The sequence below is a fragment of the Urocampus carinirostris genome, chromosome 18 (assembly GCF_059441175.1).
Source record: "Urocampus carinirostris isolate Australia breed hairy pipefish chromosome 18, RoL_Ucar_1.0, whole genome shotgun sequence".
Taxonomy (NCBI): Eukaryota; Metazoa; Chordata; class Actinopteri; order Syngnathiformes; family Syngnathidae; genus Urocampus; species Urocampus carinirostris.
In genome coordinates this window covers 29835509-29862799 of record NC_142366.1, presented here as the reverse complement: position 1 = coordinate 29862799, position 27291 = coordinate 29835509, and the positions used below count along the sequence as shown (strand labels likewise).

General features: G+C 39.5%; 2 protein-coding genes across 4 annotated transcripts; one reads left to right on the top strand and one right to left on the bottom strand.

Moving 5' to 3' along the window:
* Positions 1-485: 485 nt before the first annotated feature.
* On the bottom strand, positions 486-12170 carry LOC148348800 (cyclic AMP-responsive element-binding protein 1-like). 3 transcript variants are annotated; one of them, XM_088322541.1, is made up of 4 exons: positions 12147-12170; positions 5955-6033; positions 2221-2350; positions 486-949 (listed from the first exon to the last, which is right to left on the bottom strand). In XM_088322541.1, exons 2-4 carry the CDS (start codon positions 5983-5985, stop codon positions 805-807), a joined length of 306 nt encoding a protein of 101 aa, XP_088178667.1. In that variant the 5' UTR covers positions 5986-6033; positions 12147-12170; the 3' UTR covers positions 486-804. The 3 variants fall into 3 exon arrangements, with proteins under 3 accessions (XP_088178667.1, XP_088178665.1, XP_088178666.1); XM_088322539.1 differs by lacking the exon at positions 12147-12170 and adding an exon at positions 11425-11505; XM_088322540.1 differs by lacking the exon at positions 12147-12170 and adding an exon at positions 11444-11482.
* Positions 11110-27151, top strand: cul2 (cullin 2). The gene is made up of 21 exons (XM_088322538.1): positions 11110-11558; positions 14517-14655; positions 14748-14850; positions 14931-15025; positions 16915-17020; positions 17088-17170; positions 17241-17337; positions 17464-17574; positions 17661-17823; positions 17889-18013; positions 19776-19883; positions 20015-20074; positions 20153-20281; positions 20345-20431; positions 20494-20646; positions 23172-23249; positions 23325-23391; positions 23498-23700; positions 24639-24740; positions 26437-26553; positions 26629-27151. Exons 2-21 carry the CDS (start codon positions 14537-14539, stop codon positions 26758-26760), a joined length of 2238 nt encoding a protein of 745 aa, XP_088178664.1. The 5' UTR covers positions 11110-11558; positions 14517-14536; the 3' UTR covers positions 26761-27151.
* Positions 27152-27291: the final 140 nt, after the last annotated feature.

The following is a 27291-nucleotide window of genomic DNA, read 5'->3' as shown; positions in this document are numbered from 1 at the left end:
GAGGTTCGATCTCATGACCTAAGAACTGTGCCGCACACACGCCAACCACTGCACCGCCGTGCTGCCCTCATCTCATCTCATTAGCTGCACCGCTTATCCTCAGTAGGGTTGCGGGGGTGCTGGAGCCCATCCCAGCAATCATCGGGCAGTGGGCAGAGGACACCCTGAACTGGGGGCCAGCCAATCGCAGGGCACACAGGGACAGACAACTCGCTCGCTCATTCACACCTAGGGACAATTTAGACCGGCCAATCCACCTGAAATGCATGTCTTTGGAATGTGGGAGGAAACCGGAGTGCCTGGAGGAAACCCACACAGGCACGGGGAGAACATATAAGCTCCGCACAGAAAGTCCGGTAGCTGGATTTGAACCCACACAGGAGGTTCCCAAGACCTTAGAACTGTGCCGCACACACGCTAACCACTGCGCTGCCATGCTGCCCTACAAAATATGAAACGGATAAATGTTCTAAGTAGCTCACATATTGCATGTGTAAAAAATGTTTATTTGGGTTCTGGTCAAAGCACAATAAAGTCTTATTCAAGCACATACATTTAAAAAAATGATTTATAAATTAATTTGATATTCAAACACAATATATACGGTTCACATTTACATAAAACAACGTGTGCTTTGTCCAATTTGAGCTTCTTGCTTCCTCTGTCGACTAACTATAATGTAGTGAAAAATGCAAATCACAGATTTTTCAGATGATTTTGTGGTATTGTTTGGAAAGAGCGTTTGAAGAGGGGGGGTGGTCTTCATCTTTTTCCCTCCTCGTTTTTCTCCCAGATAACAAATCTTTACTCGACTTTGTGCCGGTAGATGTCTTTCATGGCTTTAAGCTCCTCGATCAGAGTCTTGTTTTGATTTTCGAGCACGGCCACTCGATTTTCCAAGCATTTGACGTATTCTTTCTTCTTCCGTCGGCACTCCCGGGCGGCTTCTCTGAAAAGACAAATGAAACAACATTGATGCCATCAATCGGATTGCAACAGAAGGAGAACGTGGATCATATTCTCTTACTGGGATGAAACCCGAGTTAATATGAACACTTCCATCTATGTGCAAGTTTCCAACAAAGTGGCTGCAATTTCCAATTCAAGTCACATGTGGCAGTGAGTAAAAATAAAAGCATGATACTAATTAAAAAAAAACTAAAACCTAATGGATTATCATTTGTCGCGGGGCGGTTTTGGGCTTCATTCATTGAGCTAACCGTGTGATTACATTATATATTTATGTATTTTGTCACGATTGCCATGGCGCCCAATTGGCCCCGCCCGTGTGGGGCCAGCGTCGGCTCGTTGACTATTTAAGCTCGGTGCTCTCACTCTTCCTTTGTCAGTCCGTCAACGAACCTCTGCTACGCAAGACGTGGGTTTTGACTCGGTCCTGTTTCCTGTTGGTATTTCCTGTCTGGTATTCATCTCATCTCTCATTAGCTACACCGCTTATCCTCAGTAGGGTCGCGGAGGTGCTGGAGCCCATCCCAGCAATCATCGGGCAGTGGGCAGGGGACACCCTGAACTGGTTGCCAGCCAATCGCAGGGCACAAAGGGACAGACAACTCACTCGCTCATTCACACCTAGGGACAATTTGGACTGGCCAATTCACCTGAAATGCATGTTTTTGGAATGTGGGAGGAAACCGGAGTGCCCGGAGGAAACCCACGCAAGCACGGGGAGAACATACAAACTCCGCACAGGAAGTCTGGAGCTGGATTTGAACCCAATACCTGTTTGGTATTGTTCCCGTTTATTTTGTCCTGTTTAATATCTGTTTCCAGTTTCGTTCCCGTCTAGTTTGTCCTGTTGATTTTCAATATTCTGTTTTGATATCAATCCTGTCTGTCCCGTTCTGTCCGGTATCGACCCCATCCATCCGATATCTGCTCGGGTAATTGGTATCGATCTCGTCTGCCTCTGGCTTCCTATCATTCCACGCCAGGCTGCTGCCTAACGTGCATGACCCGCCATTTCCAGTAAAATAAAAGGCTTGTGTGAGAAGTCACGCATTTGGGTCCTGAACCTGTTCCAGTTCATGACATATTTACAGTATGCATTGCCTCTCCTATAGGTCTTATACAGTGCTTTTAATATTTTGCGGCTCCAAACATAATTGATTTTTTGGGGGGTGTTTACGGACATTTAATATTCATTTCTCCAGGGCTATGATGAAGAATTGACGTCCAATGGCAATAAAAAAAAAATCCTACCTGTTCTTCATCAACCTCTGTTCTCTTTTCTGCGACACATCCTCAAAAGTCTTGTGGGAGTTGTGAGCGCTGCTCTGTGCCACCACCACTTGAAGAATGGAGCTGGTGCCCACCATCTCACCTGTCGAGCCTGCACAAACACAACAAGTGCGGACGTTAAAGGGACAGTTAGTATTTTTGACCACTAGAGGTCACTGCATGTGCATTTATCAAGACATGAGTTTTAGAACATGAATAAACTTCCAACATATTTGTGGATTTTAACAATACAAGTGTAAGTATTTTGAGACAAATCTGCCCCATTTAGCTGTTGGGTAAAATGACGGTAATATGTAGCTTACATTTGAAATGGCAGGAAGTTCTTCTCATTACAATTCACCACTGGGGAATGCTTCCTTCATTTTTTGCATAGTAACTGTCAAGTAAAGTCAAGTCATGTTTATTTGTGACACTCTTAATCACAAAGAGTCTCAAAGGGCTGCACAGACCACAGATTATTGCAAACTACAGACTATTGTTACACTGACGTATTTTCGTAGTATTGTTTATTGTTACGGTAGTTTTATGATTATAATATTTTTGTAGTATTACTGTAGTATTATTTTTTTAGTATTTCTGTACTATATTTGATGTATTTTGTAGTATTTCTATATAAGAATGTTTGTTGTATATCTGTAGTATTTTCGTAGTACAGTGTTACTGTAATTTTGTTTTGTCGTATTTTTGTGATATTTCTGTCATGTCCTGCACGGTTGTCATGGCACCCAGCCGGCCCCGCCCCTTGACAACGGCTGAGACGCATTGAACTGATTGCTTGTGGAGTAGTTAAACGCTCCTTTTTGGGACTGCCCGTGGCCAGACCATTGCTTTACCTTGTTGAAGACCTGTTCATGCCTGTTTGATCTGAGTAATACCTAGTTTGTAATTTTGATTGCCTTTAAACCTGTTTTGTTTTGTCTTTGGTCCGTTTGTGTGTTGGACAACTTTTATTTCCTAATTAAAGTGACAGATCGGCTACACATATGCGTTCCGACTTCCTGCTTCCCGGTCCAATTCGTGACAGAATGTTCTGGCCTCCTCAATCATTAATTTGCACATGTCCGCTCAGCCGGTGTCAAGGTGCGGGGCCAGCTGGCCGCCATGACAACAGTGCAGGACATGACAATTTCCATTGGCGAATTTTTGTAGTATTGCTATAGGTGTCATTTGGAGTATTACTGTTGTAAACCTCTTGTAGTAGTATTTTTGTAGTAATATTTCTCTAGTAGTTTTTTATCTTATAGTATTATTTATTCATGTTTTTTTAGTATTTCAGTAGAAGTATAATTGATGTATATTTACAAAGCAATATTTTATTAGTATTTTTGTAGAATTGTAGTATTTCCATAGTAGTCATTTTGTCATATTTCTTAGTATTTTTGTCACATTACTGTAGTTGTCTTTTTATAGTATTTTTGGAGTAAATCATTCTGTAGTAATATTTTGTAATGTAGTATTACTGTAGTAGTATTTTTGTAGTAATTCTATGCTATTTCTTATTTTTACAATGAAAGCAAAATAGTTTATGAGGTCCCCGTTTTCCAGCTCTATATTTGTTGTTTAGTCCACAATTGATACATCATTCTTGCAATGATACACATTTCATACTGCCTTGTTTTAGTGTAGCGTCCACCTGTCCTCTGGGGCGCAACCCGTAGGGGGCGATGACGCCTCATAGGACAATGCCATAGAAACTAATCCCAGCTGCCGTTAATTATTTTGGAAGAAGAAATGCAATTATAAAGAGAGGCCACCGGAGAGCAGTGTCAGCGTGGTTTTTATGAAGACTTGTTGAGAAACATGGCCATAATTTCAAGCATTTACAAGCACTTTACACAAAATGCACAATGTGAATTATTGTTATAATGGAGACTTATTATAGAGTATGCTGAGAATGGATGGAGACAGCAATGATATCGATGAAAGTGGTGATGGTGGTGGTGATGTCGTCATGATTACTGATGCTGGGCACCTGAGTCTGCTCCTTTGGCGCCAACTGCCTCGGACGCTGATTGGCTACCTGTTACTTTTTATACCCCCGTCTTTCTGTCACCGGTTGTCAGTCCGTCTGCGAACCTCAGCTCACGCTAGGCAAGCCTTTCGACCCTGACGCTCTCCTGTTCTTATTCCCGTCTGTTTCCCAGCTCCGACACATTTTCTGAACTTGACTACGATTTTTGCTCCCCCGTCCCGGCCACAGATCTGTTTTTTCCCGCTCTCGACACTGCCTTCGCTCGCCACAGAAATATCACATCCGTGTCTGAGCAATTTGCGACTAGCGATCTATGGATCGTGTGTACCATCCTTTCCTTTCTTCCAAATAAAACTAAGAGAAACGCACGCAAGTGGGTCCTGTGTTCATTCTGGTCCAGACAGATGTAGTGACTTTGGATCCACAGAACTAATGTAAATAAGTATATTCTTTAGGTGTTTGTAAAATGTAAATACACAGGATATCAAGCTATAAGACATAATTATTAAGGACTCTGGGTAGGATCAAATAAGCATGGGGTCAGTACCAGAACAGAGACAGGACCCACTTGCGTTGCGTTTCATTGAGAGAAAGGGAAAGGGTTGCGCCCACGTTCCGGTGATTGCTGGACACGGGAAGCAGGTTGCTCAGAACGCGGAAGTGGATCTTCCGTGGTGAACGATGGCTGGATCAGGGACGGTAAAACGGGTCAGTAGCCGGGAAAGGAGATCAAAAACGTGGTCGGGTCATAAGTGAGTCGTAAGCCAGGAAAGGAGAGTAGATGTGGTCCGGGACAAAAAGAGGTCGGAAGCCTGGACGGGAGAGTAGACGTGGTCAGGATCAAAAACAGGTCAAAGCCGGGGGACAGACGGGAGCAAAAACAGGTGTGAGTCAGGGTCAAAAAAAGGTTGCCTAGTGTTAACTGAGGTTCGCAGACGGACTGACAAAAGGGGACAGATAGGAGTGGGTTAAAATCGGGACAGGGAGCCAATCGGAGTCCGAGGCAGTTGGCGCCAAAGGAGCGGGCACAGGTGCATCACATCGGTAATCATGTCAAATGGGCTTTTTTCATTCCTTTACGGACATGTCACATTCACATTGTATTTTGTTTTTTTTGTTGTTTTGTTTTATTTCTGTTTCCTCAAGTTCAAAATAAAGTTTCATCCAATCGTTTATTTTCAAGGATTTCAAGCAACAGGACGGACCCTGTATAAGAATGATTTATCCAACGCCTCTAGTTTTCTGCGAAAAAGCTTAAATAAGAGGATAATTCCTTCCATTCACCGTTGCCATGGCAAACATCGGCCGCATTGCTGATGAATTCGGAGATACGCGAGGAACCGAATGGAACGGCACCAAGGCCGGCGGCTGACGTCAGCCTGCATCTCACACACTGTGGGGACCTTTACCAGGAACAGCAGTGACGTCAGCCATTGCTGCTATTTGCTTTGCGTGGGCAGAGCGCTCAAACGTTTCACTGAACAAGAGGAGGAGAGTGTCAAAAGAAACAAAAGATCGCTCTGTAAAATGCAAGTCGGAGTTTTTGTTCTTCTTTCTTTAATTGTGAGATGTATAACAAGCATGGATGAACTTGTTTTGAGTGGCAAGTTTTTTATGTTATATGAGATGCATAAACACAGCAGAAAATCGGGTTATTCTAGTGAAAAAGGCTAATGTTTTATCAGTGTATTAAAAACAGATAAACAAAACAAAACAAACATACCTGCTTCTGTTTCATCCCCAGTCACTGCCATCTTTTTTGAATCCGAGAGAGTAAGTCCCTTCCCGCGTCTTCACTCTGACTAAAATACGATCACAGTCAGCAACAGGGTTGTGGAACTTACAATTCGAGGCATTGACATCATAGTGACATCACTGCGAGTGAGTCAGGGGCTCTGCTGAAAGACTGCGAGGAGCTTTTTTTTTTTTCTCCTTACATTGTTTTTGCTTACCACTTGTAGCATGGGAACATTAGCAAAACTGCAGTCTCATGTAAAGTTGTTTTTTAAGGCAGGGAAATGGAATTCCATCTCCTCTCTGATGTCTTTGATGATTGAGTGTACATGCAATATGTAGCAAGCATGTTGACAAAAAGTCAAATGGATGGTCTGCCTTTATTTATATAGCGCTTTTCAAGTCAATGAAGACCTCCCAAAGCACTTTACGATGTGCTTCACACTTACCCATTCACACACACGTTCGCACTGATCGCTTCTTGGCCTTTTGGCTAGGATCAAGTGTCTCGGCCTGTTGGCTGTGAAGTGTATCATGATTTGACTGATAATGGACAATGGAAAAAAAAATATCTGATATAATGAAATTGTGAACATGTTTAATTGCTGTTAAAAGTGTCGAGAAAAAATGTTTGATCCTCATATTGTTTATTTGCTGTTAAAAGTGTCGATAAAAATTGTTCAAACTCATTCACACACACACTCACACACCAATAGGGAGTCCGCCATCTCTCCTCAAATTGTAAAATGCAATGGTCTCTTTCTTTTTAAATTCTGTATGTTTTTCAGGTGTGTTTTGGGATATTTTCTCATCATCTGGTGGGTCACGGGCCATTACCTTGGTAAAATAACACTAAGACCCAAAAATAAATAAATAAATAAAACTAACTAAAAAAAACTACTAAGATACTTGTTTTTTGTGTTCTTATTGTTTGTGTTTATTTCATCACATTTTTTAGATGTTTTTGGGTGCTTTACTCTTCTCTAGAGGGCAGCACGGTTCTAGTGTCATGAGATCGAACCTCCTGTATGGAGTTTGCATGTTCCCCCTGTGCTCGCGTGGGTTCCCTCCGGGCACTCCGGTTTCCTCCCACATACAAAAACCATGCATATCGGGTTAATTGACCAGTCCAAATTGCCCCAAGATGTGAATGAGCGAGTGAGTTGTCTGTCCCTGTATGCCCTGCGAGTGGCTGGCAACCAGTTTAGGGTGTCCCCTGCCCACTGCCCGAAGATAACTGGGATGGGCTCCAGCACCCCCGCGACCCTACTGAGGATAAGCGGTGCAGATAATGGATGGATGGATGGATGGATAGTTTGCTCTGTTAGGCGGTTTTGTATGTTTTAGGTTTTTTGCATTTTTAGCATATTGTGTTATTATTGTTTTTGTCATTTTGTCTTGTTCTTTTGTGTTTTTTGGGGGGGAAATTTTGTTCTGTGATTTATTATGATTACTTTAAAAGAAATCTAATTATATGTTTGTTTTCATGGGTGATTTTGTTTTTTTTTTGTTCTGATTTTATTTGTATATATTTCTTCTATTATTTTGTGTTTATTTTATATTATTATCGTAAAATACTGTTTTAGTGTGAATTGTAAAATGATTTTGTGAGTGTGGATTTTGTCGTTTTTCAAGATTTTGGGTGGTTTTTTTTCGCTCTCATTTGTTTTGGCGGTTTTGTGTGTTTTTCCTATTTTTGTGTCTCTTGTATTTGTGTGTGTGTAGTGTTGGTTTATTGGAGAGGGTTTTATTGTGTCTTTTTGTTACTTTTTGTGCAAATTGTTTTCCTTGTCGTATGCTTTTGCGTTTCGTGGTTTTAATTTTCTTTTTTGTGCATATGCTTGCTTTTATGTCCCCGTTCTGGTCTTGACAGAGTTTTTGTTATTGTTATTCTTTGTGCTTAGTGTTTTTGCAGGTACAGAGAGGCAGACAAACCTTCATTCACTCACACATTCTCATTCCAAGTACAAATTTAAATCACCAATTGACGACCTACCATAGATGGTTTAGGTACAAAACTGGAATACACGAAGAAAACCCATCCAGGCACGAGGAAAAACTCCACATAGAGGCCAGTAGCTGGAATTGAATCCAAGACCCCTGAACTGTGAGGCAGACATGCTAACCAGTCATCCACCATGCCACTGTTTTTATATGTTTTTAAGTATTTGTATTTTTTTTTTTTTTACTGTTTTTGTTTAGTATTTGGTTTGGACAGTTGCGTTACTTTAAAATAGATGCAATGCACCGCGACAATTCAAATCAGCTAAAGAAAGGGAATATGATGACATTTTATCACTACCAGCTACACAGTGAGTCCCACATTAGATTAAATTGCACTTTGCACAGCGTACAATTACTCCAAAACAGCACGTTCCCTCAAAGATGTTCTGGTTTTTCAATGTCAACGGAGGATTGTGCTGATCATTAATGCCCTAAATTGAATTGTATTGGCCTGGAGGTGTGATTTCACTAGCTGCAGGTGTGTTTAAGGTCATTTTTGTTTTGTTTGAACACCTGCTTTAACGGGATTACCTCTTTAGTGTAAGGTGAAATAAGCTAGTTCACTGCTTTACTATTTGCTAACTTCATGATCCCTGGTATGTGATAAGTAGGACTAACACTATTGTATTGGAAACACTTAAAGAGCATTACAATGCTCTATAGAAGGGGTCTCAAACTCAATTTACATGGGGGCCGCCGGAGCGAAGGTCTGGATGAGGTATATTTTTTCAAATACCAGACAAAATAAGATTTAAAATAAAAAATAATCGAGAATTAATGTAAAAAAAAAATCAATCAGTAATCCATTATCTGCACCGCTTATCCTCAGTAGGGTCGCGGGGGTGCTGGAGCCCATCCCAGCTATCTCTGGGCAGTGGGCAGAGGGCACCCTGAACTGGTTTCCAGCCAATTGCAGGGCACACAGGGACAGACAACTCACTCGCTTATTCACACCTAGGGACAATTTGGACAAGCCTATTAACCTGACATGGGTGTTTTTGGAATGTGGGAAGAAACCGGAGTGCCCGGAGGACGCCCACGCAAGCACGGGGGAACATGCAAACTTCGCACAGGAGTATTCAGTCCCATAACCTGAGAATGTGACGCTGACCCGCTAACCACTTATCCGCCGTGCTGCTCAATCAGTAATATATGAATCCATAATCTATGTGGGATGCATTAACAAGAAAGTGTGTTCTTTAACCACTAGATGTCGCTGCATTATCTGCAACAGAAAACCGGTAGTACAAAGCTCAAGGGAGAATACAAACTACAGAGACTCAAAGTGAACAAACTCACCGATTTTTCTCTTCTCTTTTTGGCCAGCCTTTGTGAGGTAACTGTGGCAGCAAGATGACGGACAATTATGTCAGCTCCCTCTAACTGAGGCTAATGTTATGTAAAACCGATGCTAATATCTTGACCTACAAGTTATTTAAAATGTGCAAGTGTCTCTCATAATTCATGCATTTTTGCTTAAATTAAAGTCAATATACGTAGTTTTTAAACGAATGAAACGTTTTTACCTCTACAGTAGTTGGTGCTAAATAGTACATACTGTCATTTTGAAGGTAGAGTAGTCCTAATTGCACTACTTTTAAATTCTGTTACTTTTGAAATTCAATGGAAGTTTTTAAATTCTATGAAACTTTAAAAGCTATTGGTATATGCGCACTATATGGGGTAGCTTTGAATTTCACTGACAGTTTCTGTAATGACAATAAAGGCCTCTATTCTATTCCATTCCATTCTATTCTATTCTATTCTATTCCATCTACCCGAGCCTCTCCATACGGAGTTTGCATGTTCTCCACATACCTGCGTGGATATTATCCGGACACTCTGGTTTCCTCCCATTTTCCAAAATCATGCATGTCAGGTTAATTGGCCGGTCCAAAATGTCCCAAGGTGTGAATGGTTGTATGTCTCTGTGTACCCTCCGACTGGCTGGCAACCAGTTCGGGGTGTCCCCTGCCCAATGACCAAAGATGACTGGGATGGGTTCCGTCATCTCCGCGACCCTAGTGAGGATGAGCGGCACATTAAAATGGATGAATGGAATTGATATAGCAATAATATATGCAACGTTTATCCTTTTTTAAGTGCAATCTGCTTGGCTCTGTGGCTAGGACCTTGACTCGGCCTCTTGGCTGAGAGCAAGCTTTGTAGCGTATTATGATTTGACCGATAACGGATAATGGATAATTGATAAAGAATATAAAACAATAAACCTTACATAATCCCCCCCCTCTTAAACTAAATAAGGGAATAAGTACATTTCCCTATTACAACCCAACGAGCTGATGATTAGTTTACCAAAAACATGTAATCTGCTGCCACCTACTGATATGGATTATTGTTACAGTTACATGGCTGATCACTGGAAGAAAAATACATATAATAAACAACGGTATGCTTGCACATATGACAAGTTCTTACAGCACACTAGTGTGTGACAAACACTGTTCTAATAGAGGTTGTGGCTGATTGTTACATTTTTCTTTGGCATTATTGCTCTGATGCACTTACAACTTAGATCAGTTTACAAGCACGACTTTGTATATATTTTCCCATTCCACCTAACATTGTTTTTTTCTCTGTTATGTCTTTTATCATATGTTAACCTGGAGTGCCATGTCTAACAAGGTTGTGCACGGTGTTCACTACGTTGTTATTAATGACAATTAAGAAAATTCTAATTCTGATCAGAGGTGACTTCAGAATTTTCTCATCGTTGAGCAGATCAACGAGAAATCTCTATCATTTTTGTTTTGTCGTTGAATATAAAAATCTATACAGTATAGTGAATTGAATATTACTGCATTTCATTGCACTTTCCCCTCTTATTATGGTTCACCCAGTTGACTAAAGCGGGTCCGCATACTGTACTGTGTCTGTCGCCCTCTACTGTCGTAACGTAGTATAACAGCAATTAGCATTTTAAATAGAAAATTCGAATTTGAAAGCACACGTTTGTTGTCTGAATTCAGTACAAAAATTACAGACGAAAGGACTTTTATAATATTTATGACTGGGAAAATGATGCAATCACATAGAAGTGACGTTTCTAAGCCGATTTCTGTGTCATCAAAAGAGCAATTGAGGTGCGGTGTATTTTTTATGTTGAGTATAACTTAGTTCTGCCCTTGCAGTATGTTTGAGAATTTAAATAAATTGTATAATCCACAGTATTGTTTTTGTTGAATATACTATTTAAAACTGTGTTCTTTTTGTTAATTAAGCAAGATTATAATTGTCTACTTGCACCAAGAGACTTTTCCGATTCGATTCCTCAACGCTTTCCGTAGTTTGGGCGCTACCAAAAACTTAATATTGAACTCACGTTTTAAACATACATTTATTTTCTGCCATCGTACCTATATTTATTCCTGGTTGTAAAAAATGCGATTTAATACATCCATTCATCATCCAAAAGGAAAAAAACTTGTGAATACCTAACGAAGTCTTACGCACAGCTTTTCCTCCGAGGGGCAATGGTATCATCCATGAAACAGGAAAGCGAAGGACCCACCGAGCGACTGACAGCGGAAAAACTTCAGATTTATACGCCAGGATTCACTCTCCATTGGTAGGTATTTATTTTTATATTTGTCCTTAGACGTGGTCAGTGCAGTTGAGGCGGCTGTCAGTTTCCAATAAGCGACATTGCAAATTTAACGAGCATTTGCCGGAGTTAGCTTCGCAGCCTCTAGCTTCCAGCTAGCTAACAAACTGTTAGCATTTTAGAGGGATGCTAGTTAGCGCGCTTGCTAGCCATCCTATTTTTGGGATTGACATTCCGTATGCTAGTAACTTTGACTCTGCGGTGTCCTTTTAACTACCAAGCCTTCCTAACAATCACGCGTGCAATGTTATACATGTTGACAAATAACATCAGATATGGAAAGGTCTTGCATCAAACAAGTAGCATACGTTATGGTTTGCTACTGTTAAACAAAGATCATATCCTTTAATTCCGAAGTGTTATACTGTATGTATAGCAAGCGCCGACCAGGTTTGAGTTGTCAGTGTCATGCATCCAAAATCAAATAATGAAGAGCATTTTTGACGATGCTTTGACTTGCTCAAGGGCACATTGAAGCGAAGGATGCAAGCTTCCAGTGGAGATCCATCTGATGGGTTGTTTCGATTTAAGAAAGGCATTTAGATCCATTACCTTATCCAGTGCTGAAGTCAAATGCTTTCCGATATAAAGCTTTAAAAGGCTTCAAAGACCTTACTGTCGAATGCATTCACTTCCCCTTTGAGAGTTAATACAGCGTGAGATACCACGCTCAATTTATTTTTCACATTTAAAATGTCACAACAGTGTGATGTTGATTGGAAGAATATCAATGAACATTTGGCAGATGATGGACAGATCAGTGATTCTGAAGATTAAAAGAACAAACTTGTTTAATTTGGTGACTATAAACATTTAAAACCAAGAGTGTGAATATGATGTTGACGATGAGGAAAACTGATTTTTTTTGAGGGATTCAGATTCAGATTCAGATTCAGATCTACTTTATTGTCATTCTAGTACACGTGTATACAGAACGAAATGTCGATGCATCTGACCCCCACAGTTTCCTTGAATGTACAGATATAAATATAATATAAATATAAAGTTGTATTGTATTTTGGCTACGTATAGTATTTTACCATAGTGCCGATAGTGCCGATGTCTAGGGAGTGTCTAGTAAGGCTTCAACATTAGCCAATTATATCCATCCATCCGATATCTGCACAGATTATCCTCAGTAGGGTCGAGGGGGGTGCTGGAGCCCATCCCAGCTATGTTTGGGCAGTGAGCAGGGGACACCCTGAACTGGTTGCCAGCCAGTCGCCGGGCACACAGGGACAAACAACTCACTCGCTTATCCACACCTAGGGACAATTCAGACCGGCCAATTAACCTGACATGCATGTTTTTGAAATGTGGGAGAAAACCCAGAGGAAACCCACGCAAGCACGGGGAGAACATGCAAACTCCACACAGGAGGTCCGATCTCATGACCTCAAAACTGTGCCGCACACGCGCTAACCACTGCGCCGCCGTGCTGCAGTCAATTAAATCCATTAAGACTATATTTTTCATTCAAACACTGTTCTACAGGGTACCTTTGGATGCCTGAAAATCTTAAAAGGCATTGAATTCATCATTCTAAATATGATTTAAGACATTTTATTGTCATCATAATGTCTTAAATCACATTTTTCGAAAGTCTTAAAAATGTGAACACAGAAACAAAATTTATTTTTTTTAACTTAAAATATTTAACAACATATATCAGTTGTCTTTTTTAATAATTTCTCAATCTAGTTTGGTGGCAACATGGTGTGATCACAATAATGGAACGATCAAAACGGTGATGTGGTTTCAGTCAGGCCTTTCAGAGCAGATGCATGTCTCGGGTCTCCCCACAACACACAAAATAACTTTGGACAGAGACTTTTACTTTGAACCATTGGAAAGTGTAAATTTTCTGAGGAGCGAGCGGCTGTCCGACGAAGGTTTTTCACCATGCCCAAAAGCTGTGCCAGGTAATGTGTAAAAGGCACGATGTGTTGTGTGCAAGGAATATGTTTTTTTTTTCCTTTGCTTCAATTGTGGGTCGTTTGTCGACTCTGTCTTAAATTAAACATCTTAAAAAGCCTTTATTTTCACTTGCCTTAAGTTTTAGAAACCCCGGTTCTAAAACAGCCAATTAAATGAATTCACCACTTAGAAAACACATTTTATTATTCAGTTTCTAGTGTGGCTTAAAAAATAATTAAAAAAAGATCATTATTTTTCAAAGAAATTAATTAACTTAATTAAAACCTTGTTCTTTATAAGTAATCACTTAAAAAATACTCACAGTAAAGGCATGTCTTTGACCAAGATCTTAGATTTTTTGCAAACGTATGACAATAATTTATGACCCGACATTTCGTTCCAAAATCAGCAAGAAAGTTTCATTATGACGCGAGACAAATAAAATAAATGTGTCAATATCACTGTCAAAACTGAAATTTGTAATCCTAAAGGCATGTGCTAATCCGCCATTCAAATAGTCAACCAATAATTTGATAGTTGCTTTGTTGCATTCATATTTAAAACCTTTTAGTTTAAAAACAGAGAAAGTGGGCGCAGTATGAGTATACACTATTTTGATTCATTGTGGTGTGGCCTTAGATGCCCAGAACTCAATATAATCCATGCTAATAATGATCGAATGAAAATAATTGTTCAAGATCAGCTATTTGAGTTTGATTTGCAATAATTTATTGATCAATCGTTAACAGATCTATCTTTCCTACAAGCATTTTAATAATTCATATGTTATGTGGAGACCTTTTATAGTTGAGAAGTGTTACATATATCGGATAAATTCACCATGGGCAACAACACAGCTTTTCTTCATATTCCTAGCAATAAAAAAAGCCAGGCCTAGTCCCGATTGCAATGCACGGTTTTGCTGCTCACCTATATGCAAAACCAATAGTAAAGCATTGTTTTATTTTTGTACAGATACAAATGTAATTACTTTGTTTTCACCAGGCGCATAGAAAGGCTGCACAATGTCTTTGAAGCCACGGGTGGTGGATTTCGACGAGACATGGAACAAGTTACTAACTACGATCAAGGCCGTTGTGATGCTGGACTATGTGGAGAGAGCAACGTGGAATGATCGGTTCTCGTATCCTGGCTGAATTGTGATAGAATTTTTTATTCATTCATTTTTTAGTATCACAGTGATGGATTCTTGTATTTCCTTAACGTCGACCCCAGCGATATATACGCTTTGTGTGTGGCATATCCTGACCCTTTAGGTGAGAGACTGTACACAGAAACAAAGCTCTTCTTAGAAAATCATGTTCGGAATTTGTACAAGGTAAGCACAAAAATAAATCTTATACTGTGCACTGTTTTTTTTTTTAAATGTTCTTTTCTTGATTGTCCCTGCACATAAAGAAAGTCTTGGAATCGGAAGAGAAGGTTTTAGTGATGTATCACAGATACTGGGACGAATATAGCAAAGGGGCTGACTACATGGACTGCTTGTACAGGTAAGACCGTTGTCTTTTAGTCACCTTACAGTTTCATGGGTGAGGCAATAAATAAAATTGTAGTGTCATTTAAAATTGACTGTGAACATTTGCTCAATCATAAAATGGATGGAAGGGATTTATGAGATGTATTTGAATTACCTGAACAAACTTAGTGCTGATTGTTAAACAATTATTATTTTCAAGTTGATTGCCATGAGTAGCATTTGTTGCACCAGACATGAGTGTTATAGCATTAAAATCAGTTATTTTTCTCTCGACGTTTTGTACGAGTTGTTTTTTTGATAGTTGAATTTCAATAGAAAATCACAATTGTACAGGAAACATCAGGAATTTTACCTTTGGCCTTATCTTGTAGCCCTAAAAGCAGTTTAAATAATAATAGATAACCCGTGTTTACCAACGTTTTTTTAAATACGGCACACTTTTTTCCCCAATAATAATCTTGAGGCATGCCAGCTGTCGAAAATGTCTAATAAATAATTCTTTAAACCAGTTTTATGTTGTGCTTTTCAATGTTAAGTTATGTTGGCCAAAACCACAATATAAACTTTAATGAAAAAATCATTTGTAGTCACTGTGGTTCAGGAGATAATAATAGTTAATGAATAAAGATATTCATTTTCATTAATCATTTTGCTGTAATTTTGGATATATTTACATTTTTAAATGTTTTTACTCGATTTTTTTATATCTTCTAGAAAAGTAACAAAATATAATACCTAAATTGGGCGAACATAATCTACCAGTGCAACATTTTTTTAAAATCCTAAATACTAAATATTGCATTGCGACGAATGAAATTGGCATGAAAGTTTCAACTTTGTAGTTGTTGACTGTTTCATCATGAAACAAAGTTAACAACTTTCAGTAACAGACAGTGCTGCATAAATACAGAGAAAAAAAGAGAAAATAGGTAAATAAAATAAAATAAAAAAAGAAATATAATAATAATGACATTTTAACTATACAAGAGGCAGATTATTGAGCCTATCTCATCCTCATATTGGGAATGTTTACCATTTTTTTAAATTTAACCTCCCAAAAAAAAAAAAATTGTTGACACATTTTGAAAAGTGGGTTTGTTTACATTTTGGATATATATTTTTTTGTGGATTAAAATAAATGGCAATACACAAAATCAAATGTATTGCTCTTTCTTTTTTGTTTTGTATGATTAGTCCAAATATAATATGAACTTCGGATAAAGTGGTCGGAAAAACTTAAATATTTGAATAAAGAGGAGGAAATCAAGAATGTCTTTGAGCAATCTGATTCATTGATAAATAGAAAAAATAATCAACGGATTCATAGATTATGAAAAGAATCGTTAGTTGCAGCCCTAATTTACATTATGTGCAAGATTCTTACTCCATTAATTGTTTTTTTGCATTGCAATCTCCACCAATCTCAGTAATCAGCTTCATAAATGAAAATAACTATTTGAATCCATATTCCTGTTCTAACTTGTACAAAGATAATTTGTATTTCAAAATAAAATAAGTCATCTGCTGTCACCAACTGATATGGATGAATGTTATTTAACTTAGGCTGATCTTTGGAATGAAGGGAATATTTTAAACAACAGCATGCTCTTTGCTAAAATAAAATTGAGCAATTTCCTGCAGCCCAAGATCTCATGTAACAATAGTGTGCCAAGGCACTTAAGTTGAAACACACTTTCATATATCACTAACCCTTTCAATGCCATTGACAACTATGGACGTCAAAAGTCCAATACGACAGGCTGGATTTTTCTTTTACATCTGCAGTCGTAAATGGCAGTTAATGAATGCAACATAAAAATGGTGCATAAATGGATAGTAAATTGTTTTCCGGAATATGTTTTGGTACAGTCCTATCTACAACTGATACTTTTCCCTCTTCAGGTATCTCAACACACAGTTTATTAAGAAGAACAAGCTGACAGAGGCAGATCTCCAGTACGGCTATGGAGGAGTGGACTTGAACGAGCCGCTAATGGAGATCGGAGAGGTATTGACTCAAACAACCAGCGATGGTTATTTTCCATTCGTGATCTCTTTTTAATTTGACACTTTAGCTAGCGCTGGATATGTGGAAGAAGCTAATGATCGAGCCACTTAAAGTCATTCTGATCCGGATGCTTCTAAATGAAATAAAAAAGTAAGAGCTATCCAATAGCTGAATGAAGTTAGTCTAAATCTAAATCTAAATTCTTTCCTTGTCCTTGCAGCGACCGCTGTGGTGAGAACCCTAATCAGAAAGTCATCCACGGTGTGATCAACTCTTTCGTTCATGTGGAACATTACAAAAAGAAATTTCCCCTGAAGGTGAGCATGTGAGATGTTTTTTTCTGACGGTTTGTGTTCAGGGTGCTGTCCCATGTTCACAGTGATGAGCTCTAGCTCTCCCAGTGATTGTTTGCTTCCTTAAATCCTGCTCATGATATGTTGCAGTTTTATCAAGGAATCTTTGAAGGAGAGTTTGTGGCAAAAACAGGAGATTATTACAAACAGGAAGCTTCTAATTTACTCCAAGAATCCAACTGCTCACAGTATATGGAGAAGGTAGGCACTTCCACTGCAGTTCTTATAATGTGAATAGTTCATAGGCGCTTCAATTTGAATCATCCAAAATGTCTCCCTTATTCCAGATTTTGGGGCGGTTGAAAGACGAAGAGATGCGATGTCGTAAGTACCTGCATCCCAGCTCCTATGCCAAAGTCATTAATGAATGCCAGCAGAGGATGGTGGCGGACCATCTCCAGTTCCTCCATGCAGAGTGTCAGAATATTATTCGGCAGGAGAAGAGAGACGGTTAGACGTTTCCTATTATTTTTATTTTTTTTATTGAGGCACTAACATATCAGATGTTTCTCCAGACATGGCCAACATGTACACGCTGCTTCGAGCCGTGACAAACGGCTTGCCGCACATGATCCAGGAGTTGCAGGTCCATATCAACAATGAGGGCATCCGAGGCACTAGTAACCTGTCGTCTGAAAACGTTAGTAACACCATTCTACAATAGAAGATTGGAGTATATGGCAGGTATATTTGAACACTTCAGTAAAAATTTCCCATTTTTGGGCGAAGAGGACAGATCCACTCCTTATTTTATAGTTTTGCACAAAAAACACACAAACGTAAACCACACATTAGGTATGTTGTTTTTTTAACCATCAAACTAAAGTAGTTCATATTGTATAAAACAACTTATGGAAAATTAGTCATTTTCTTTAAAACCTCAAAAATGTGCAGGCGTTTTATTCATCACACCCTTAAATATGGACTTTTTGGGGGGGAAACTCAAGAAAGAGATTGTATTTTATGACAAACCAAGAAAATGTGCGGCCTTTTTATGCATCACACCCTCAAAATAGGCATTTCTTTTTTAAACAAGAAAAAGAGGTTGTATCTTATAACAAAAAACACGGTAAAACAACAGTAATTATATTAGAAATAGCCCCCCCAATTTTTTTTTTTTTAAACCCATAGATACTATAAAATAACCCCCAAAATTGAATAGTATTTTACAAAATGACTTGTTATTGTGTTTTAAACAAAATTTAAGTCCACTTGTAAATGTAAAAAGGCCAAATATCTACCCATAAAATAAACAAGTAAATAAATAAAACAAAGTGGGTCCTTGTGATCACGAGAACCCCAAATTGTGGGTAGTATTATACAAACATTGTTTAGAACAATACTAAAATTGTACTTGTACTGTACAAAAAATAATTATAAAATATCTCTGGAAACCAAAACCGAGAAAGTTATTCGTTTGAAAGAAAGAAATAAGGGTTGTAATTTACAAAAACCCACAAAAAATGGGTTATTTTATTCAAGTCAGCTCAGGAAGTTTGTTTGAATTATTTTAATTTGGGTTACTTTTTGACCCAAACATCCATTATCTTATGCTTATCTGGGGTCGGGTCCCAGGTGCAGCAGCCTCAGCAGGGAAGGCCAGACCTCCCTATCCCTAGCCACTGCATCCAGGTCATCAGACAAGATGCTGAGGCATTCCCAGGATGGCCTAGAGATGTAGTCCCTCCAGCATTTCCCTGGTCATCCCCGGGGTCTCCTGTGAGTGGATCATGCCCAAAATATCTTCAAAGAGAGGCGTCCAGAAGGCACCCATATCAGATGCCTTAGGCATTTCGGCTGGCTCCTCTCAATCTACTATGAGTCCCTCCCGAACTTTTCACCATATCTCAAGTGAGAGCCCAGCCCTCCTACAGAGGAAACTGATTTCAGCCGCCTTTTTCTGGAATCTTGTTCTCGCAGTCACGACCCATAGTTTGTGACGATAGGTAAAGAACGGAAATTGACAGGTAAATTGAGAGCTTTCCCTTTTGGTTCCGCTCCTCCTTCACCACGACGGATCAGTGCATGGTTCGCACGAATGCAGACGCAGCACCGATCCGTTTGTCGATGTTCCGTTCCATTTTACCATCGCTTGCGAACAAGACCCCGAGATACTTGATATCCTTCACTTGGTGCAGAATCTTGTCTCCAACCCAGACAGGGCATATAACCCTTTTTGTGGCTCAGAGTAATGGGCTCTGTCGCTTCTCACTCAGCTGAAAACTGCTCCAATGAAGGCTAAAAACACCTTTTTGAGCTAAGTGTGTTCAAAGTTTATGGTCCACTTATTATGATCTACAAAAGTCTCCATGTATTCATTCACAAGATCACGGATGTAAAACTTTAGTCTTTTATCGGCATGTGTTTCCAACATAACCATCCTTCTTTTTGCATTCTTCCAGATGCCGACCCTATTTGTGGAGTCCGTGTTGGAAGTCCACAGTAAATTTGTTCAGCTCATTAACACAGTTCTGAGCGGTGACCAGCACTTTATGAGTGCGCTTGATAAGGTAACAAACATTTGAGAGAATAACTAGGCTTCAGAGAAATCAGTGATATTAGCTTACTAGGCCGTCGTTAGGTCTTTTTATAATGCACATCTAGTATCAAACATGATTAATGTTTTATTGCTCTTTTCAAGGCTTTGACGTCAGTCGTGAATTTTCGAGAGCCCAAATCCATCTGTAAGGCCCCAGAGCTGGTCAGTGCACCCCTTCAGACACAAGTGTTGTTTATTATTAAAATCCCTGACTCTGTTGCTTTCCTCCCTTGTTTGCAGCTGGCCAAATACTGCGACAATCTCCTGAAAAAGTCTGCAAAGGGAATGACCGAGAATGAGGTGGAGGACAAGCTGACTAGCTTCATCACTGTTTTTAAATATATAGATGACAAAGATATCTTTCAAAAGGTGAAAAAACACTCTTACTTTGTGTTTTTACTCTATATCAAAAGTCTGTTTTTTTCTTTTCAGTTTTATGCCAGAATGCTTGCAAAACGATTAATACACGGTTTATCTTTGTCGATGGACTCGGAAGAAGCAATGATCAACAAACTAAAGGTACATCTTAAGGTCTGTGGTTTTTACCCTTCAATGTAGCTAACTGTCATGTCCGCCCACAGCAAGCGTGTGGCTACGAGTTCACGAGCAAACTTCACAGAATGTACACGGACATGAGCGTGAGTGCCGACCTTAACAACAAGTTTAATAATTTCATCAAGACGGAAGACAAGATTGTGGACTTGGGGATCAGCTTCCAGATATATGTATTACAGGTGAGAATAAAAAAAGATCAATTATCGGAAAATCAGAATCTTTCAGGTGCACTTGAATAACTAAGTATATACTGTATTTTGTGCTTGCAGTTCCGTGCTGCAAATGATGCTTTTAAAAACACAAGAAAAAGAACAAATATAATGCCGTGAATTTAAATATTTTTATAATTTTTATTTGCTGTGTAAAAATAAAATATATAGTTTTTAAATATAGAAAATAACATCTCCATGGTAAACTAGCTCTATTGACAGTTATATCTTGCTCATTTTAAATATTTGTATTTTAATGTATTCTGTGCTTGCAGTTTGAAGCTGCAAAAACCTTAGATAAAAATTCAACACAGAAAAACATATTTCAAAAGTAAAGTGGAAAGAACAAAGCAACATAAAAAAATAATCAATCCATCCATCCATTATCTTCCGCTTATCCGGAGGTCGGGTAAAAATAATACTCTTTCCAAATAAAATCTTGTCGCTATATTTGATGTTTTTTTTTTTTTCATTTTAATTATTTTGTTTTGTATATTCTGCGCTTGCAGTGAGACACTGATTCTTTCTGCTAGTAAAATAAAAAGGGAAATTTTATAAACGATGCAAAATAATTTTGCAGACCTAACTTTTCTGTATACAGACTGTTTTTTTAATTTCAATTATTTTGCCCCTTCTAATACATTCTGTATTAGAATTCTATGGTGTGGTTCTTGTTGATTGGTGTAGTGCATGTCTGGTGCCATTGTATAAGGGTAAAGGTGATAAGTATGAATGTAGCAATTCGAGAGGTATTGGTTTGTTTTCTGTGCCGGGTAAGCTGTATGAAAGAGTCTTGATCAAGAGAGTGAGAGGAAGAACGGATGAGGTGGTCATGGAGGAGTAGAGTGGTTTCAGGAAAGGAAGAGGATGTGTGGATCAGGTGTTCGCAGTACGACAGGTGTGTGAGAAATATTTTGCAAAAGGTAAGGATGTTTATTTGGCTTTCATGGACTTGGAAAGGAGTATGACAGAGTTGATAGAGAGGCGTTGTGGCTGGTGATGGTAATGTATGGAGTGGATGGAAAGTTGTTGGAATCATTGAAGAGTTATGTGAACAGCAGAGCACGTGTAAGAGTGAGACAAGTGAGTGGTTCCCTGTGTTGACTGGTGTGAGACAGGGGTGTGTCACGTCACCATGGCTGTTTAATGTGTACATGGATGGTGTGGTGAAAGAGGTGAATGCAAGAGTATTTGGCAGGTGTAGAGATGATGAATAACAGTGGAACGGTGTGGGAGGTAAGTCAGTTGTTGTTTGCAGTTGACACAGCGCTTGGGCATGGCGTTGGAAATAAGGTTACATGGACAGGTGCTGGAAGAAGTTGAAAGCTCTAGGTACTTGGGTTGTGATGTGGCTGCAGTTGGTGGAATGGAGTGCGAGGTATTGCACAGAGTGAATCAAGGAAGCAAGGTTTTGGGTGCTCTGAGGAGAGTGATGAGCAACAAGCGTATGAGTATTGATGTTAAGAGGGGACTGTATGAGAGTGTAATTGTGCCTACCGTGTTGTATGGTTCAGAGACTTGGAACCTGAATGCAGATTTGACAAGGAAATGAAGAGTAGGTTTGAAGTGACAAGATTGGATATGTTAAGAAATGAAATTGTGAGAGACAGAACTGGAGTAGTAGTGGAACTGAGCAAGCGTGTGGATGAGAGAGTACTCTGTTGGTTTGGACACATGGAGAGGATGGATGAGGAGCGAATGTTGAAGAGGATCTACAGAGCAGAAGTCAATGGAAGGAGACCAAGAGGAAGGCCGCGATTGACGTGGATGGATGGTGTGATGAGTGCACTGCAGGAAAGAGGTCTAAATATAGTGGAAGTAAGAGCTCTTGTTGGTGATAGGAATGAGTGGATAGGTGTTGTAAAAGGATAGTTGGATGTTTAGACGTGTTCTAAGGGATGGGCAAGGCACCTGTATGATGCGGCAGGGGTAAACCAGTGAAAGCTGTCGGGCCCTGCTGTTGAACAGAAGAGTGTGTTGTGTCACGAGTGTGACATGGCCACTTTATTGTGTCCCGTTTCATCTGGAGGGACGAAAGCATGACCGACTTGGGTGCCGAGGTGCTTAACTTGTTTGGCTGTTTGGGCATTTGGGTTGGCCATGGTCCAATTTTTGGCGTGTTTTTTTTATACTTTTTCCCTTTTTTTCTTTTCTTTGTTTTTGTGTTTGTGTTTGTCTTGCTGTCGGTCACCCCTCTTGAGGGATATGACCAGAGTAGATGGATGGATTTAGAGCGCCACCCTTCAAAAAGCTTTGTTGAAAGGTTAGGAAAAACACTGAATGACAAAAAGAATTTTAAGGATAAGAAAAAAATCTTTCAGAGTCAGCTGTTTTTTTTTTCGAGAGGGGCATCTATTTGCTCACTTTTATTTTTAATCGTTTCCCAATATTCTTCCTTACTGGATTTCTTGCACCAATATCTACTAATAGTCGTAGGACCGCTAACATGTTGAGTTATTTTCTCTCCCAAGATTATATGAAATATGTGTTTGCAGGCTGGAGCATGGCCACTCACGCATGCGCCATCCTCTACATTCGCTATCCCGCAAGAATTGGAGAAGAGCGTCCAGATGGTATAGTTTTTTGTTTTTAATCCAAGCTTTGTAAACAACTTTAGTATGTTAACAAGTCTTCTTTTTTCCACATAGTTTGAACTGTTTTATAATCAGCACTTCAATGGGAGGAAACTCACTTGGCTTCACTACCTCTGCACAGGTGATGTTTTAACATACAGTAAAGAAAGAGAAGACATTTTAAGGACGCTTCCTCAAAATGTATAGACTTTGAGAACTGACAAATTGTATCATCTCCATCCCATTAGGCGAAGTCAAAATGAACTACTTGTCCAAGCCCTACGTCGCCATGGTGACCACATATCAGATGGCCGTGCTTCTCGCGTTCAATAACAGCGAAACGGTATCGCATAAGGAGCTACAGGATGGCACGCAAATGAACGAGAAGGAGCTGCAGAAGACCATCAAGTCTCTGTTGGATGTCAAGATGCTCAACCACAACTCAGGAAAAGTGAGGAAATGTAGAGTTGTCACACTTCTAAATTTATAGTTTAATTCATTCAATGCCATTATTTATAAATACGTCTCTGAGTGCTAAAACATAAAAATAAGTTTTTCTTGTTCTAATTTTTAAAACTATTATAAAGAGTCTGGCGCTGCTCATCGGTAAGTGTCAAGCTTCTGGGAATCATTTCAGTATGATAAATCACTGTTAGATGGCAGGAGTGGCTTTGATCAGATCTTTGTCCACACATCGAGGAAGCACAACTTCCTAGTGTGGTTTCCTTCATCCGGCAAATGAGTGTTTGTAGGCAACCCCATGTAGCGAGTAGGCGTAGTGAAGCAGTTTAGTGAGAGTCGCGAGATAAGGACAAATAGTCATAGGCAGTGAACTCTTAAACAGAGCTATTTTCTTTCAGAAAAAGACAGTCACTGTCTGGTCAGAGAGAGATGACGTTTTGTGCCCGTCTGCGGGAATGCGGTGGCTTAAGGGAACAGGATCGCCATGGTGACCGAAAGTGTCTGAAATGTTCTTGCAAAGTTCAGCACAGAAATGAAAGTTCTGCTTGAATTGCATCCTTTTACCAAACACGTTTTCCCAGAAGCTTTCTTGGAAACGACTATTTCCAAGAAACTCAGCAATGTTCAAGTATTGTTTACCAAACAATTGTAAAATTAGCATCCTTTTTTTTCTAATGAAAGATGAAGGTCCAAGCTTTCTTTCGATATTTTTTGTGCCAGGGGTCCCAAACTCGATTGAGTTGGGGGGGCTGCTGAAGCTAGGATCCAGGTGAGGTTGGACCAAGTGGGCTTTTCCAGAAAAGCAGTCCTGATAAAATTATTCCGCTGTTCTTAAAGGGACAATGTTTTATATTTGCTGTTATCTGCTCATTTAAGATATTGCACAGAAGAGTATTGAGACTACCGTTTCATTCTTTCTGCCCACAGGAGGAGATTGACTCAGAATCCACATTTTCGTTGAATATGTCCTTTGTCAGTAAAAGGACAAAGTTCAAGATCACAACGTCCATGCAGAAGGACACGCCACAGGTTGGTTTTAGTTTACGTCAGACTCCTTAAAGGGTGATTGTGTATTATTTGACCACTAGATGTCATTGTTTTGTTGAGTGCATCTGAAAAACTACGGAGAGTCAAAGTGACCATAAAGCACACTATTTCTTCTAATTATGGGCATGAAAATATCTCTCTTTTAGGAGAATTTCCCTGTTTTTAAGTAAAAAAAAGATGACCTACGTGAAGTGTATCCCAGTAAATGTTTTGAGGTAGGGTGGGGTATTGTGATATCTCAGAGCGTTTGAGGTGGTGCGTTTAGATCAAAATCGGTGTAGTTTACGTTGGCATGAGTGCTACATTTTTGTGTAACGCACAATATATTTGATCCCATTCTCACACTATTTGTTATTTATATAACATAAATAATGTAAAATTTGGATTATAGAGTGCACCTGATTATAAGCCGCACAAAGTATATTTTAAAAGGAAAGAAAATGTGTCCATACATAAGCCGCACCTTAAAATTCTACCTTAAATGATTACAATATTTCCGTTTATAAGTAAACAGACTCATAAAATTTTTCCCAATATTTAAAGTCATATATTTATATATCATGACAAAAAGTTACCGGACACCAGGGCAGGCAACTTTTCAGAGTCATAAAGTTGCCTGCTCCATTTTTCACAACTTGAAATGCAATAAGACGACTAACCGCAAAAAAAAACTTGTTTTTAAATCTTAAGGATTGATAATCAGAATATATAACAGAATAACACGTTAAAATTAGGTTATTATAAATCTACTCATAACATTCATTGCATGTATATGCCATAATAATAATAATAATAATAATTTCCTTGTATTGTCATTCTGTGTAACAATGTACACAGAACGAAATGTCGATTGCACCTGACCCGTTGTAGCGAGCCGATGCAGCCGCAGCCAACAGAGGGCGCCGCCGACCACTTTTTAAGTCTTAGGAATGACTCGGCCGGGGCGCGAACCACCACTATGTACCTGTATTTACTCATCCTCATTCATGCAATGGTTGCCTTGCGTCGTCTGCTACAAGCCACGTGAACTCCTCTTCCCATGATGCTTTTAATGTACATTTACGTTTTGTAGCGTCATCAATTTTGTTAGCTTCTTTTGAATCTTCTGGGGCTGAGGTTTTGGCTCGATTCCTAACCACTTCTCCATTTTTCTTGTGTTCTCTGTGCATCTACTTTGGAAAATTATATGCAAATGCTCAAAGGGGGTATCGGTAGCAGCAAGATGGTCGACAATTATTTCCGCTCCCTCGAGGTGGGGCTCATGTTTTGCAAAACCAATGCAAATTCCTTGACCTGCAAGTATTTATTTACAGTCCGGAGAGGCTGGGGGCTGATTGACAAAGACCTCTTCTGACCGAGAGAGATACATAACACACCATAGCATTTGTGATCATTTATACAATGGGAAATCTCGATCATATTTATTGATTTTCTATTCATACATATTTGAAAATATTTTTTAATAATACAAGTTTAAGACACCCTGCGACTGTCTGGCAACCAGTTCAGGGTGTTCCTGCCCAAAGATAGCTAGGATGGCCTCCAGCACCCCCGCGACCCTACTGAGGATAAGCGGTGCAGATAATGGATGGATGGAAGTTTAAGACTCTGCTAGAATTTATGGAAAACCCTGCTACCGAATAATTTCTTATCATCTTTCGAATTTTTTTCCTTCTAGGAAGTGGAGCAGACCAGGAGCGCCGTAGACGAGGACCGCAAAATGTATTTACAAGCCGCTATCGTGAGAATCATGAAGGCCCGCAAGGTGCTCAGACATAACGCCCTCATACAAGAGGTCGGTTCATCCTTCTCATTCTCGAAAGCCGATTTACCGGAATCCGAAGTTGACGGAATATGTCTCGGCATGCAGGTCATCAATCAATCCAAAGCCAGGTTCAACCCCAGTATCAGCATGATCAAAAAGTGCATAGAAGTCCTCATCGACAAGCAGTACATCGAGCGGAGCCAAACGTCTGCCGACGAGTACAGTTACATCGCTTAGCGTCGGATAAGGTTTTGAAATAACACAAAACAGACACGCATCCATTTTTGGGGGGGTTGGCGGCCGTGGCCTTCTTCCAGGAGCCTAAAAAAGAAGCCCGGAGAGCGAGAAGACCAAGCCCCTCATAATCCACTGTCTCCTTCCAAGCTGTTTACAACATCACCAGTGCCACGTGCGCATAAAACGCCAGGAACAGAAGGCCTATATCGTTGTGGGTGAGAAAAGCGCAGAAAAGTGACTGAAAATGCAAAAAGCGATGCATCGATTGCTTACACGTTTTCCAAACAAGCTTTCTTTCCTCACATTTGCAGTTCCTCATGTGTTTGTGTGTGTGTGTTTTTTTTAAATGTACTGGTTAGGAAACATATTGTAATAAAACTGGTATACAGTACTGACTATTCTATCGACTTTAAGATAAAAAAAAAAAAAACGACAAATATGATCTACCTGCTTGTCAAATGAATAAAATGATTTCTCAAGGTTTTTATTTAAAATGGTGACTCGGAGTTAAGTCATTCGATTTAATACCAC

Bases quoted from the DNA above. Each gene is read 5' to 3' on its own strand.
- LOC148348800 (XM_088322541.1), bottom strand. From the start codon at position 5,985: ATGGCAGTGACTGGGGATGAAACAGAAGCAG. The intron at 2,351-5,954 runs GTATGTTTGTTT...GTGTTTGTGCAG, and splicing joins TGGGGATGAAACAGAAGCAG to GCTCGACAGGTGAGATGGTG. The intron at 950-2,220 runs GTAGGATTTTTT...TTGTCTTTTCAG, and splicing joins CAGAGGTTGATGAAGAACAG to AGAAGCCGCCCGGGAGTGCC.
- cul2 (XM_088322538.1), top strand. From the start codon at position 14,537: ATGTCTTTGAAGCCACGGGTGGTGGATTTCGACGAGACATGGAACAAG. The intron at 17,338-17,463 runs GTGAGCATGTGA...GATATGTTGCAG, and splicing joins AAAAGAAATTTCCCCTGAAG to TTTTATCAAGGAATCTTTGA. The intron at 20,647-23,171 runs GTGAGAATAAAA...ATGTGTTTGCAG, and splicing joins TCCAGATATATGTATTACAG to GCTGGAGCATGGCCACTCAC.